This window comes from Mytilus galloprovincialis, chromosome 13, assembly GCF_965363235.1.
Source record: "Mytilus galloprovincialis chromosome 13, xbMytGall1.hap1.1, whole genome shotgun sequence".
In the NCBI taxonomy this organism is placed as follows: domain Eukaryota; kingdom Metazoa; phylum Mollusca; class Bivalvia; order Mytilida; family Mytilidae; genus Mytilus; species Mytilus galloprovincialis.
The window spans coordinates 38,305,184-38,319,939 of record NC_134850.1 but is presented as its reverse complement, the minus strand read 5'-3'; the positions used below and the strand labels follow the sequence as shown (position 1 = coordinate 38,319,939).

At 33.4% G+C, this 14,756-nt stretch overlaps 1 protein-coding gene across 1 annotated transcript in view; it reads right to left on the bottom strand.

The window, feature by feature from the left end:
• Positions 1-14,756, bottom strand: part of LOC143057502 (uncharacterized) — a 76,668-nt gene that overhangs the window by 60,571 nt on the left and 1,341 nt on the right. The window contains exons 3-13 of the mRNA XM_076230812.1: positions 14,683-14,725; positions 14,081-14,247; positions 13,452-13,625; positions 8,265-8,474; positions 7,773-7,979; positions 6,870-7,031; positions 6,267-6,473; positions 5,908-5,950; positions 5,412-5,575; positions 3,793-3,966; positions 3,176-3,385 (exon numbers count right to left, since the gene is read on the bottom strand). Of these exons, the coding sequence (XP_076086927.1) occupies positions 3,176-3,385; positions 3,793-3,966; positions 5,412-5,575; positions 5,908-5,950; positions 6,267-6,473; positions 6,870-7,031; positions 7,773-7,979; positions 8,265-8,474; positions 13,452-13,625; positions 14,081-14,247; positions 14,683-14,725 (1,761 nt within the window). The remainder of the gene's footprint in view (positions 1-3,175; positions 3,386-3,792; positions 3,967-5,411; positions 5,576-5,907; positions 5,951-6,266; positions 6,474-6,869; positions 7,032-7,772; positions 7,980-8,264; positions 8,475-13,451; positions 13,626-14,080; positions 14,248-14,682; positions 14,726-14,756) is intronic.

The window sequence follows — 14,756 nt, the reverse complement described above, 5'->3', positions numbered from 1 at the left end:
ATTTAGCTCTTTGTCTAAGTGTATTATTAAAGTACTTTGCTTTGAGCTCAGTTCATTGTTATGCAATTCATTCTTTGTGAAATTAAGATTTGACAGACAACTCTAATGGACAAGGATTTGTCAAAGTAGTATCATCTCTATGTACAATGTAAGTATTCAGGAGATAAAAGCATTCTATTTTGATTTGAACCATACATTTTATAAAAAAAAGTGGGAACAAATTTACCGGACAATGCTACTCCCACTACTAGCAATATGATGCTAGGTTGTTTTAATACATCTGTATTGCCTGCTGATGACTCGGCCCTGAGTGTAAACGGTCCTTCAATTAGGAGGGAAAAAAATTATAAGGCCTATCCAGTCTAAGGGAGCTACCATTTGATTTTTATGGGGGGAGCTAGGATGAAATTTGAAAAAAAGGCAGGACAGGATTTTGAGTAAAAAAAAAAGGCAGGATGAGTAACTTGGCAAAAAATAAAAAGGCAGGATGACAATTGTTGTAAAAAAGTCAGGATAAGCTAAGAAAAAAAGAGGCAGGACCGAATAGACTGAAAAATAAAAAGGCAGGACAGAGATTACAACTAAAAAAAAAGGTAGGACAAAATTTTTCATCCTAGCCCCCCCCCCCCCCCATAAAAATCAAATGGTAGCTCCCTAATTGATTTCTAAAACTATACTTCATTGCACATGTTCAACATTTTTATACAACCACAAAAAATTTGGGGTCGTAAATTGGTATCCTGTCCGAAAGATGGTTTCTGGATAATAACTTTATTATAAGTCAACAGAAATCAACAAAATTATAACACAACGTTTATAACCACAAAAGGAAGCTTGGGATTGATTTTGGGGGTTATGGTCCCTAAGGTTTAGGAATAAGGGGTACAAAGGTGCCCAAAACAAGCTTTAATCTAGTGTCGGTTTAAAAAGTTGTGTATAAGTATTTCAATTGTTCTGAAATTGTACCACAATGTTTAATACCATAAGTAGAAGGTTCGGATATATTGTGTGGGTTATGGGACAAACAGTCTAATAATTACGGACCAAAAACAAACATTTTTGTAAATTTCTAGACCCTTAATTGGAGTTTGTCCAGAATGGTTCTTGAATTACCTAATACCAATGCTTTATGAAATCTTCTTTGAAAATTGGAGTTATCTTTCTTTGTTCAGTCAACTTAAATCAATTATACAATATACAATGCAATATTCACTTTATTACCAACTGATAAATTAAAGCAGTCATTAATAACCATTCAGTGATTGCAAGCACTTTCTAGGGTATGCCCTTTTACAAATGGAAAAATTATACATTTTTTTAGTTTCTGATCTCTTAACTGAAGTTTGTCTCCTCTAAATGTTTCTCATTTCAGAAATTAAAAAGAAAATTTCTTTAGATATTTTTGTTTGAAAGGATTAATATTCAGCAGCATAGCGAATTGCTCCTAACACAAAAGCAAAACAAATATTTAAGTTCATTAGACCACATTCATTCTGTGTCAGAAACCTAAGCTGTGTCATCTATTTAATCACAATTCAAACTCAGAGCTGTTTCCAGCTTGAATGTTGTGTCAATACTAGCCCAAACTGTTAGGGCTTCGACCTCTGCAGTCCTATAAAGCTGGGCTCTGCGGAGCATCTGGTCCATTCATTTGTTTATTTTTCAATTTGTGTGAATTAACATAGTTACAGTAAATGCTAATTACTGCACTTTCATACCATAACAAATATTGTATTGGTACATGTATCACTCAAATGTGTATCCATATAACAAAAAAAATGAAAAGGAATAATTTTGCATTACCTTTTGAATACTATGACTTTTTAGATATGTAGACATATTAAGACTCATTAGTAGATGTTGATAATATTGGCTTAAAATGCTTGAAATTCTATCAGATTACTTTTGGAGCAGTTATGAGTTTGAAATTAGAAAGATCATATCATATGCAACAAGTGTAGTAAGTTTCAAGTTGATTGGAATTCAGCTTCATCAAAAACTACTTTGACCAAAAACTTTAACCTGAAACTCCCACTTCCATTTTCTATGTTCAATGGACCGTGAAATTGGGGTCAAAAGTCTAATTTGGCTTTAAAATTAGAAAGATCATATCATAATGAACATGTCTACTAAGTTTCGAGTTGATTGGACTTCAGCTTCATCAAAAACTACCTTGACCAAAAACTTTAACCTAAAGCGGGACAAACGAACGAACGGACCCACAGACCAGAAAACATAATGCCTATCTACTATTGTAGGTGGGGGCATAAAAAATTTAATAAATAACACTCATAATGCTCAGATTGGTTGTCATCGTGCAACATAGTTAATAACACCATATAGAAAAAACATAGAACTCATTTTGTCATAAGACACTGTCAAACATCCATACATACTATCCACACTCATCTGTGTCCACATTTGTTTCTATTGCAAAATACCAAAATGTTGGTGGTCAATATCTTCAGACCACAAATTTTTGAGAACTCCAGTTTGAGAGAGAGTTTAGAGCTCACAAACCTGTTAAACCTGCCAAATTCTATTTATATGTATACTTATCCCAAGTCCTTGTCCTGAACATACATGAAATATTTACCACTAGATGTAAAGCATACAACGACCAACCCAAGTCAAGAGCCTGTATTTCCGTACCTTTTGTTGGTTTTAGTTTGCAATATTTTTTTGTTCTGTTGTTTTGTCGCATATCAGGCTGTCATATTGTTTGCTTGAACTATTTCACATCTAGTTAAGATGGGGCATTTTAAAGATGGTTTGATAAATTTAGAGTTCTGTGTCTTTATACCTACAATTGTTCTTTAGAACTCAGTTTGGTAATTTTCTTATTGGCAATCATACATCATCTCTTTACGTTATATTCACACCCAATTAAGACAAAATAACACAGACCATTTATCTTTTTTAATATCTGTGTCCTTTCAAAATGTGACTGTACACTAGAATAAGAATATTTTGAAAATGAATAACTATTTACTTTGGCAATAACTATGGCAAATCTGTACCACATCACCTTGGGGAGTTTATTGATGTCATTTCTCATGGTATTCTTAATTTACATATGACTAAATATTAATTAACTCAACAAATATTCAACTTAAATCAAAATCTTGAGCACAAATGAACACATCACATAATATTTGATCTATTCCAAGCTTACCCCATTTGTAATCCACCAATGATATTTCCTCTGACAATCTTTCCAGTTGTAAAGATAGTTTCCTGTTGCAGTGGTCTATAGATAATGATACTTCCATTGTCCTTCCTAGATCTTCTACATCAACACAACAGCTTACCATGTCACAAGTATAACCAAAATTACATCTCACACCTCCAGACAAAGATGGCAGCTCCTCATTTTCTGAACATACTGTATCATGTATATTAAATGGCTGTGTTAATATTCAGTTAATAAATTTGCATTAATAAATAATCACATCATTTCTAAAATATGTACTATAGATTCAGGTTTTTTTTGTGGATAACAATTTTTTGTGGATATTTGATTTTGTGGTTTTGGCAAAATTTGGGTACATTCTTTTAGAATTTGTAATTTGTGGTTCCAAAGAACCCTTGAATTCGAATATAAATGAATCCACAGCAGTTGTAAGTCGCTGTATACTTAGCATTGCTTGACTAACTAAGTCATTCAAAATATGCATTGGCTCTTGATCAGCTGCATTAGTCAAATATGTTCCTTGCCTTTTAAACTCCTGGCGCCAATACAGTGCATCTTTAATTTATATAAGGGTCAATAATTAACAGCCAGTTACTTACATGACTTCCATCCATTGGAAGATGGACTGTATGAATCACTGTAGTGGTTACATCTCATAGAAAGAAGATAGTAAGATAACCCAAGATGTTCAAACAACTCTGATGCAGCAATACTGGTCAAATTATCATTCTTGGCAAGTCCTCTTTCACTTTTCCAATTTAATAGTGAAAAATCTATATAAAAATTGTTAGTATACAGTTATAAACTGTTATCACAGAGAAAAATAAATAATAATAATCCATTTTATTATTGTGTCATATATTGATTGACATACATATTATACAACAATATTTAAACATACATAGAACAATCAATACCCAGCCATATCATTTGGCTTATGAGACACATTGCACAAAACATATATACATGTTCTCAAAAATCCAACGATACTTTGAAATACTATATTTTTTAAAACAAAAAAACTATGATTTAAGAGTATTTTCAACATAATGAAAAAATAGATAAAAGAGATATGTCTCGCCTTTTTGTAATTTTGATTATGCAAATGTTGAAATCAAAATAGCAATACTCTAACATCTTACACAAGTTATGCAAATATTCAAAGTCAATGAACCATGACTGAGTTATATGGCTAAACAATCTCTGTGTAAATGAAATGTGCCAATGCTAAAACAACCGCATACCAAATACCATTGACTTATTATAAGTCGTTCCGAAATCTAAATACAAACATTAACTTGTAAACTATGTAAAAGTTTCAAAGTCAATGAACCTTGAGGGGGTAGGGCTATATAATCTCCATGGAAACAATATTTGCAAATGCCAATAAATTTGCATACCAAATATCATTGACTTAACATAAGCAGTTCATCTTAAACTGATCTAATCACAAACTAATACATGTAAACTAAGATAAGTTTCAAAGTCATTAGACTGTGACAGAGGGGCAAAGTCAAATATTCTCCATGGAAATGAGATGTGCCAAAGCTTATACAAATGAATACCAATTAAGATTGGCCTACCACTAATGGTTCTCCTTGAACTGACCTAATCACAAACTAATACATGATAACTTAGAAGAAAAAATTTCAAAGTCAATAGATCGTGACTAAGGGGGTGGAGCCAAATTATCTACATGGAAACAAGATATGCCAATGCTTATACAACTGCATACCAAATATCACTGACCTACCACCTGTGGTTCCCCAAAAACTGACCTTATCACAAACTAATACATTTAAAATAAGCAAAAGTTTTGAAGTCAATAGACCATGACTGAGGGGGCAGGGCCAAATAATCTCCATGGAAATGAGATGTGCCAATGCTAATACAACTGCATACCAAATATGATTGACCTACCACTTGCCGTTCACCATTAACTAGAACTAATCACAAACTAATACATTGTTGACGCCGTCACCGATACCGGAAAATGCATATCTATGTCTCACCTTTTGACTCCCGTCAAGGCGAGACAAAAAATTAAAACTTTCAAATCCTACACGAAAAAAAAAGGTGGCTTGTAACACTTCTGCATATTTGGTGAAAAAGTATTTATAGAGAAAAAGAAAATTAGAAAATAAGTCACAAGTTGTTCTTTTATACTTCCTTTGTAAACAAATCTTATTACAAAATACATTTTTTTAATCAAATATACCTTCTTCAATAAATCCACCATTATTACTGCACTGTAAGATTGGTAGCATCATATTCTCGAGTATCACATAGTTCTGTTCACAAGCATATTGACTCTCTGTACATATACTTATATTCTTTGATACTAGATATGAATGTTCCCTTTCTAGGTAGTAGATGACCAATCTAAAAGAATTTACAAAGCTTATTGACGAGGCCAGATAACTAGAAGTTTGACTTCCCAAACTTTTCATGAAACAAGTCAACCACTGGAATTGGATGAGGTGAATATTTTCATTAAATAGTACTTGCTTCTCACTAATAATCTGTCTAGCAATTGTCATTAAATAGACAGTAATATGTACCACATTAAACTGTCAAAACAGGTTTTCATTTTTCTTTCTCCCATATGTAGCAATGTGAACTGAACTGAAGGAATTCATAAATTAACTGAATTCAATTTATGTTTATAACTCAAATATTATCTAGACACCAAATTTATATAACTGTATACATACTCTATATTCACAATTCCTGCTAATGAGAATTTCTTAACAGCACCTAAAATTTATAAAGTAACTATTAAAATCTATTTCATACATATTTTCAAAGATACTGTATGGTCAGTATGTGTTTTAGTGAAAATAACAAAATTAATCAAAGGAATGTTATATTCTCCCTACAATATTGATTTGCAAACTAATAAGTATTCACCAAATATAAAAATCTGAAATTCCGATGTACCAAATATATTCTATACAGATGATTTGTTTTAACTTGTTGCTGTATTCTAAGATCTCTCTTTAAAAAAGTTTACTACTGTGACTCATAACTATATATTACAAGAAATGGTAAAAAATAGTAAAATTATTCTTACCAAAGGAAAACTCTGTTATTGAAGTATTGTATACAAAATCTTCAATGCCAACAGTAACAACATAAGAACATGGATCAACTAGTACTACGGTATGGAAGTCTCTGTTTAACTTGTTGAAATGGACACAACACTCAATACCAGTACATAATGCTGACAAATGGCATGGAACCTCTAAAGAATGCATTGCTTGTGTGTACAATGGGCATGCTGCAAAAACAATACAAATGTGAGAAAAAAAAGGAGATGTAACATGCTTATCCAAGAGATCACTTCCATCAAATGAATCCAATTTCTACAATTTGAAAGGTGTTATTTTATGCAACAGCAAAATTGTACAGCTCTTTAATTCAGAATGTAATTATATAAATGATTCTGTCGCCATCTAATCACTTTTCTTCATTTGAAAAAAGAAATACATCTAATTCTTCTGCCCAGATAACTTTTGTATATTTCATAGATAATTTGCTTTGTTTCTCATGCATATCTCTATTGTTTTTTTCTTTTCTTTACAGGTGTATGAGAATGTATTGTTTGATATTACAAAATTTGTACAGTCTATAATCATTGTTTGGTAGTTGAAGTAAAATGAATATAATTACAAACCATTTGTGAAGGATAATTTGGTGAACTTGGACAGATCTTCCCCACATTGATCATCCTGTAAATATGGAGCTATGCCAGCATCTTCAAACAGTAGGAGCTGACCATAATCTGGCAGTGGTAGAGACATCTTTTTGCTTTGTAACCAGTAAGCCAAGGAGAAGTCTGAAAAGGAGAAAAATGTACTTAAAAAGGGAATATGTGTTACACAATTATTGCTTCATTTGCTCTTACCAATTCAAAACATGCTTTTTTATTTATTTGCGAGCCATGAAATTAATGAAACTGTCAAAACACCAGTAGTTGTAAGTAATAATGGTTGTTGTCTGTCATGATTGTTTTACATTGGTTGTTGTCTAGCAGTTGTTCTTTTAATGTTATTTGTTTAAATCTGGTTATTGGTTATTGTTTGAATTTTTTAAAATGTTTTAATCCCTTAGCCTTTTATAGTTTATTAGTATGAGTCTAGCTCATTGTTGAAGGTCATACATACTGTGTTGTTCACATTCTTGTCCTTTAGGGGACAGTTGTATCATGGGCAATCATACCATATTTCATTACTTAAATATTGCAAGATGTGCCAAGTATCACTATCTATGTTGAATATTTCTCTGAAGACTGAAATTTAAATAGTTGAGACCTTAATACGCAGTAGAAGATCTAAACCTTCCGGTGTTTTTTTTACGTAATGTCAATGAAGCTTTAACAAGATAAGCAATTCATGGTCTCACAAAAAGCTAGGACCTATCATTAGGTCCCATCCAACATTTACACCACATCTTCTTTATTTAATTTTAGCATATTTTTGGTTCCTTTTAGTGTTAAATAGAAAATGATATTTTTCAGATTATCTTCAAAATAAAGCAATGAATGTTTGATTACACTATATAAAAAAAAATTCATTACTTGACTGATAATAGCTGGTATCCCATGCACACAATATCTTTTTCAGCCAGGTGTTACTAAGTATCTGTGCAGACACATGGCAAGGCTTGTTACTCTCAAAACAAACACTCATGTTCAGGCTGACTAAGTACATGCTTTCACCACTAAAATCCTCTATGCTGTAAGACAGACGCAATACACCAGCAAGCCAAAAACTTTCCTGCACTCCTATGAAAGAAACAAAATACAAATTCCTACCTCCATCATGCAAGGTTCTATTGTATCAGATTGTATTTACTATATTCAGGAATGCTTTTAATATCATTTGGTGTAAAAAAAAAAAAAAAAAAAAAGCAAAAATGAAACTACAAAACACTGTATTAAAAGTTGAATATTTTTTTTTTAAACATACCAATTGATTAATATTTAGGCTGTATTTGTGTATCATAACATTTGACTTGAAATTCGATAAGTTCAAATTTTAAGACATCATGAAACATATAGCAAATATACCCAATTTGTAGTTTGATAGTGAAATGTTTCTGTGGAATTTCTCAATGCCAACTGTTATCATCTGTTTGCAAGGATCTATATTCAGGTTAATATGGAAGGAGTATGGAACAAAGTCTACATCCACACAGCATTCTACTCTGGTACAACTTGTATCTATATAGCAGGTTGTTGGTTCTGGAATCTGTGGAAGATTGAGTGTCTTTATGCAACCTGAAAATAAAATAAAAACAACTTCTAATCAAAAATCATATCAGATCTTGATAACTATCATAATATTATACAATTCAATATGCCATTATAATAAGAAAATATATCAAAACCACAATCCATCAAAACAATATCACATCCTCCATTTACCTACATGGTGTACATGAATGCCTATTGATTAAATTCACCATTATTATTTTTTTTGTCAATTTTTCACATTTTGACATATTTTTTTAAGTCATTTATGTTCATGGCTGGTTGAGGCTTGCTGTTACAGAAAACTAGAGGCTCTAAATAGCCTGTGTCGCTCACCTTGGTCTATGTGAATAATAAAGGAAGCAGATGAATTCATGACAAAATTGTGTTTTGGTGATGGTGATGTGTTTGTACATCTTACTTTACTGAACATTCTTGCTGCTTAAAATTATCTCTATAATGAGCTTGGCCCATTAGTTTCAGTGGAAAATGTTAGTAAAAATTTACAAATTTTATGAAAATTGTTAAAAATTGACTATAAAGAACAATAACTCCTAAGGGGGTCAATTGACCATTTCGGTCATGTTGACTTATTTGTAAATCTTACTTTGCTGAACATTATTGCTGTTTACTGTTTATCTCTATCAATAATAATATTTAAGATAATGACCAAAAACAGCAAAATTTCCTTAAACCTAACAATTTAGGGTCAGCAACCCAACAACGGGTTGTCCGATTCATCTAAAAATTTCAGAGCAGATAAATGTTGACCTGATAAACAATTTTATCCAATGTCAGATTTGCTCTAAATGCTTTGGGTTTTGAGTTATAAGCCAAAAACTGCATTTTACCCCATGTTCTATTTTTAGCCATGGCGGCCATCTTGGTTGGATGGCCAGGTCACCGGACACATTTTTCAAACTACTTACCCAAAAGATGATTGTGGCCAAGTTTGGATTAATTTGGCCAAGTAGTTTCAGAGGAGAAGATTTTTGTAAAAGATTACTAAGATTTACGAAAAATGGTTAAAAATTGACTATAAAGGGTAATTACTCCTACAGCGGTCAACTGACCATTTCAGTCATGTTAACTTATTTGTAAATCTTACTTTGCTGAACATTATTGCTGTTTATAGTTTATCTCTATTTATAATAATATTCAAGATAATAACCAACTAGAGGCTCTCAAGAGCCTGTATCGCTCACCTGATTCTACTTGGGTTTTTGAAATCATATAAAAAAATATAAAATTTGGCTAAAAGTGACAACACAACCTCATTTATAAGGAAAGGAACATGTTTAATTTCATTCAAAAGTCCCCCACTGGCGGCCATCTTGGATGACGGATCGGCTACAAAGTAACAACACTTGGTCAGCACCTCATAAGGAACATTCATGCCATGTTTGGTTTTATTCCATTCAGTGGTTCTCTAAAAGAAGTCATTTGTATGCATTTCCCATAGGGTCCTATGTTAAACTAAGTCCCCTGCTGGCGGCCATCTTGGATGATGGATCGGCTACAAAGTAACAACACTTGGTCAGCACCTCATAAGGAACATTCATGCAATGTTTGGTTTCATTCCATTCAGTGGTTCTCTAAAAGAAGTCATTTGTATGCATTTCCCATAGGGTCCTATGTTAAACTAAGTCCCCCGCTGGCGGCAATCTTGGATAATGGATCGGCTACAAAGTAACAACACTTGGTCAGCACCACATTAGGAACATTCATGCCATGTTTGATTTCATTCCATTCAGTGGTTCTCTAAAAGAAGTCATTTGTATGCATTTCCCATAGGGTCCTATGTTAAACTAAGTCCCACGCTGGCGGCCATCTTGGATGATAGATCGGCTACAAAGTAACAACACTTGGTCAGCACCACATAAGGAACATTCATGCCATGTTTGGTTTCATTCCATTCAGTGGTTCACTAGAAGAAGTGATTTGTATGCATTTCCAATAGGGTCCTATGTTAAACTAAGTCCCCCGCTGGCGGCCATCTTGGATAATGGATCAGCTACAAAGTAACAACACTTGGTCAGCACTCCATAAGGAACATTCATGCTATGTTTGGTTTAATTCCATTTAGTGGTTCTCTAGAAGAAGTCATTTGTATGCATTTCCCATAGGGTCCTATGTTAAACTAAGTCCCCCGCTGGCGGCCATCTTGGATGATGAATCGGCTACAAAGTAACAACACTTGGTCAGCACCCCATAAGGAACATTCATGCTATGTTTGGTTTTATTCCATTCAGTGGTTCTCTAAAAGAAGTCATTTGTATGCATTTCCCATAGGGTCCTATGTTAAACTACGTCCCCGGCTGGTGGCCATCTTGGATGATGGATCAGCAACAAAGTAACAACACTTGGTCAGCACCTCATAAGGAACATTCATGCCATGTTTGGTTTCATTCCATTCAGTGGTTCTCTAAAAGAAGTCATTTGTATGCATTTCCCATAGGGTCCTATGTTAAACTAAGTCCCCGCTGGCGGCCATCTTGGATAATGAATCGGCTACAAAGTAACAACAATTGGTCAGCACTCCATAAGGAACATTCATGCAATGTTTGGTTTCATTCCATTTAGTGGTTCTCTAGAAGAAGTCATTTGTATGCATTTCCCATAGGGTCCTATGTTAAACTAAGTCCCCCGCTGGCGGCCATCTTGGATGATGGATCGGCTACAAAGTAACAACACTTGGTCAGCACCCCATAAGGATAATTCATGCTATGTTTGGTTTTATTCCATTCAGTGGTTCTCTAAAAGAAGTCATTTGTATGCATTTCCCATAGGGTCCTATGTTAAACTAAGTCCCCGGCTGGCGGCCATCTTGGATGATGGATCGGCTACAAAGTAACAACACTTGGTCAGCACCTCATAAGGAACATTCATGCCATGTTTGGTTTCATTCCATTCAGTGGTTCTCTAAAAGAAGTCATTTGTATGCATTTCCCATAGCGTCCTATGTTAAACTAAGTCCCCCGCTGGCGGCCATCTTGGATGATGGATCGGCTACAAAGTAACAACACTTGGTCAGCACCTCATAAGGAACATTCATGCCATGTTTGGTTCCATTCCATTTCAGGCCAGGTGAGCTAAAAAGAGCAAAATTTCCTTAAAATTACTAATTCAGGGTCAGCAACCCAACAACGGGTTGTCCAATTCATCTGAAAATTCCAGGGCAGATAGATCTTGAACTGATAAACAATTTTACCCCATGTCAGATTTGCTCTAAATGCTTAGGGTTTTGAGTTATAAGCCAAAAACTGCATTTTACCCCATGTTCTATTTTTAGCCATGGCGGCCATCTTGGTTTGATGGCCGGGTCACCGGACACATTTTGCAAACTACTAACCCAAAAGATGATTGTGGCCAAGTTTGGATTAATTTGGCCATGTAGTTTCAGAGAAGAAGATTTTTGTAATAGATTAGTAAGATTTATGAAAAATGGTTAAAAATTGACTATAAAGGGCAATAACTCATAAAGAGGTCAACTGACCAATTCAGTCATGTTGACTTATTTGTAAATCTTACTTTGCTGTACATTATTGCTGTTTACTACTTATCTCTATCTATAATAAAATTCAAGATAATAACCAAAAACAGCAAAATTTCCTTAAAATAACCATTTCAGGGGCAGCAACCCAACAGCAAAATGTTCGATTCATCTGAAAATTTCAGGGCAGATAGATCTTGACCTGATGAACAATTTTACCCCATGTCAGATTTGCTCTAAATGCTTTGGTTTTTGAGTTATAAGCCAAAAACTGCATTTTACCCCTATGTTCTATTTTCAGCCATGGCGGCCATCTTGGATGGTTGGCCGGGTCACCGGACACATTTTTTAAACTAGATACCCCAATGATAATTGTAGCCAAGTTTGGTTTAATTTGGCCCAGTAGTTTCAGAGGAGAAGATTTTTGTAAAAGTTAACGACGACGCCGGACGACGGACGACGACGGACGCCGGACGCCAAGTGATGAGAAAAGCTCACTTTGAGCTAAAAATAATTAGTGAAGTTTGAACTCCATTTTATTTTTGGGTGCCACCATCAGAAATAATTTGTAACCTTGACCTTGAAGACAGACATTTTTAAATTAACTTTTATCAAGACCCCTCATTCATAGTGGGCTACCATAACACAATGTTCATAGTGGGCTACCATAACACAATGCTCATAGTGGGCTACCATAACACAATGAAGGCATACATAAGGCCAGGGTTTTTTAATTTGTTAGTTTACGGATTTTCCCATTGAAAAAGTCGGGTAGGTTGGTCGGAAAAAAAAAGAAAAAAAAATATCTCTCAAGACAGAAAAATATGAAAAAAAAATATATTTCCCCTTTCTAACAATATGTTTGGTATGCTATCTTATCATCATTTCTTTCATATATGTTCAATGAAATATTATTACTCAGCTGTCATAAACATCGCAGGACATCGTCTAATAATTTTCCGTAAAAAAGGGGGTTTGTGTCCAAGGACAAAGACGAAATTAAATAGTCATTTCACAAACGTAGCCCTTAACCAATTTCAGGAAACTTGGGATTAATGATCTTCAAACACGAAAACTGATAAAGAAAAAAATGCAAAAATGTCGTACGAAAATAAGTTTCAACACATATGTTAAAAACGTAATAGAATCGTCTACTGGAAAAACCAGGATATCGAGTTCATCAGTTGTCATGAATTGACATATTTTCTTTTTCTAAACATAGAATTAAGAAGTATATAAATTTGTACATGCACTGTTATCTTTATCTTGCAAACAGTTATGAAATGAAGTCCAAATTCCTTTTCAGAATCAATTAATCAAATGTCTTTAACATTCTTTAGAGAAACATATTTTCTAAAATACATTTCAAGTTTGTATAAATTTAACTATATAGAATGTAAGCAAAATTTATCTTAAAAAAATCCATTTGCTACGATTTCAAATTGCTAAAAAACCCATCGCAACATATGCAATGGAAAACAAGACTTTAAATAACTTATATTGTTTTCTACCTTTATTCCATCCCAGGTTACTTGGATAGAAAGGTGATGAATGTCTTGAGCATTGGTAAACATGCAGGTAGGGTGATATTCCAAGATCATTGAGTAGTTCAGAGATCATCCAATCTTCTAACTTTGATCCAGATGACAAAGAATGCTCATTATACCAAGTGTCCAAGGAGAATCCTGAAAATAAGTTATTTCTTTTTATCATTATTCTTTAAAAAATATTGAAAAGGTAAAGATGTATTCCAACTATCTGCAGAAACTTTTAAAACAGAAAATTTGAATGAATGTAAGTAAAGCAGAGGATCTAATTATCAAAAGTAAAAATTTGAAAGCTGACTAAAGTTCATCAGCATAAAAATTAAGAGAGCCATAGATTGTTTCACAAAGCACATTCAATCTGTACATAGTATTTGGAATTTCAGCGATGGCAAAATTTTATCTACAACTATATCTATACTTCGTCAAATCATTTGATAACATACTGCGGTTTGCTGTTGCTTTTTTTTGGTTTAACTATTAGCTATGACTACATTAGAACTAGAAAAGAATGGATGAACGGAGCCACAGACCAGAAAACATAATGCTCCTCTACTATCGTAGGTGGGGCATAAAAAATCCTAAAATTGATTTACCTGGAGAACTGAATCCACTATTCCAATCACATTGTCTTTTAGGAAGTTTTGTATTTTGTAGAATGATGAACTGGTGATCACATTGAGGCTCTGTACTTTCATAGCAAAACTGAATTTTCATATTTACTAAGTAGTACATCTCAGTATACAAATCTTCTATACTGTATCTGAAAGAGTGATTTTACAAAAGTATTAATTATCTTTCATTTGTTTTCCCTCATTTTCTAATTGATGCCTTTTCTATTTAACATTTGCTTTATTTAAATATTTACAATAAATTAATGTCTGTCATTTACTTTCAAACACAATGGTATAACATATAATTTGAATTCAATTATGAAATGTAATGAATATATTACACCCTTATACATCAAGAGCACCTGAGATCAACCCTTGGATAATGGTGGTGTTAGTCACAGTCTGTAGTTTTCAGTGTTGCCTTTTGATCACTCTTTTGTTTTTTGTCATGGCCTTAAGCTTGTCACTTTGTTTTAAACTCATGATTTTGACTATACCTTTGCAAATCATCTTCTATTTTATTGCTAGAGGTTTTCGTCAACCCATCAAAAAGCCTAGAAATGTCACTGAATTAAAATACTTACTGAACTTGAATTATTCCCTGTAAGCTGAAGGAGTAGTAAGTGCCTAAAATTATAAAAAGATAACAATTCAACAG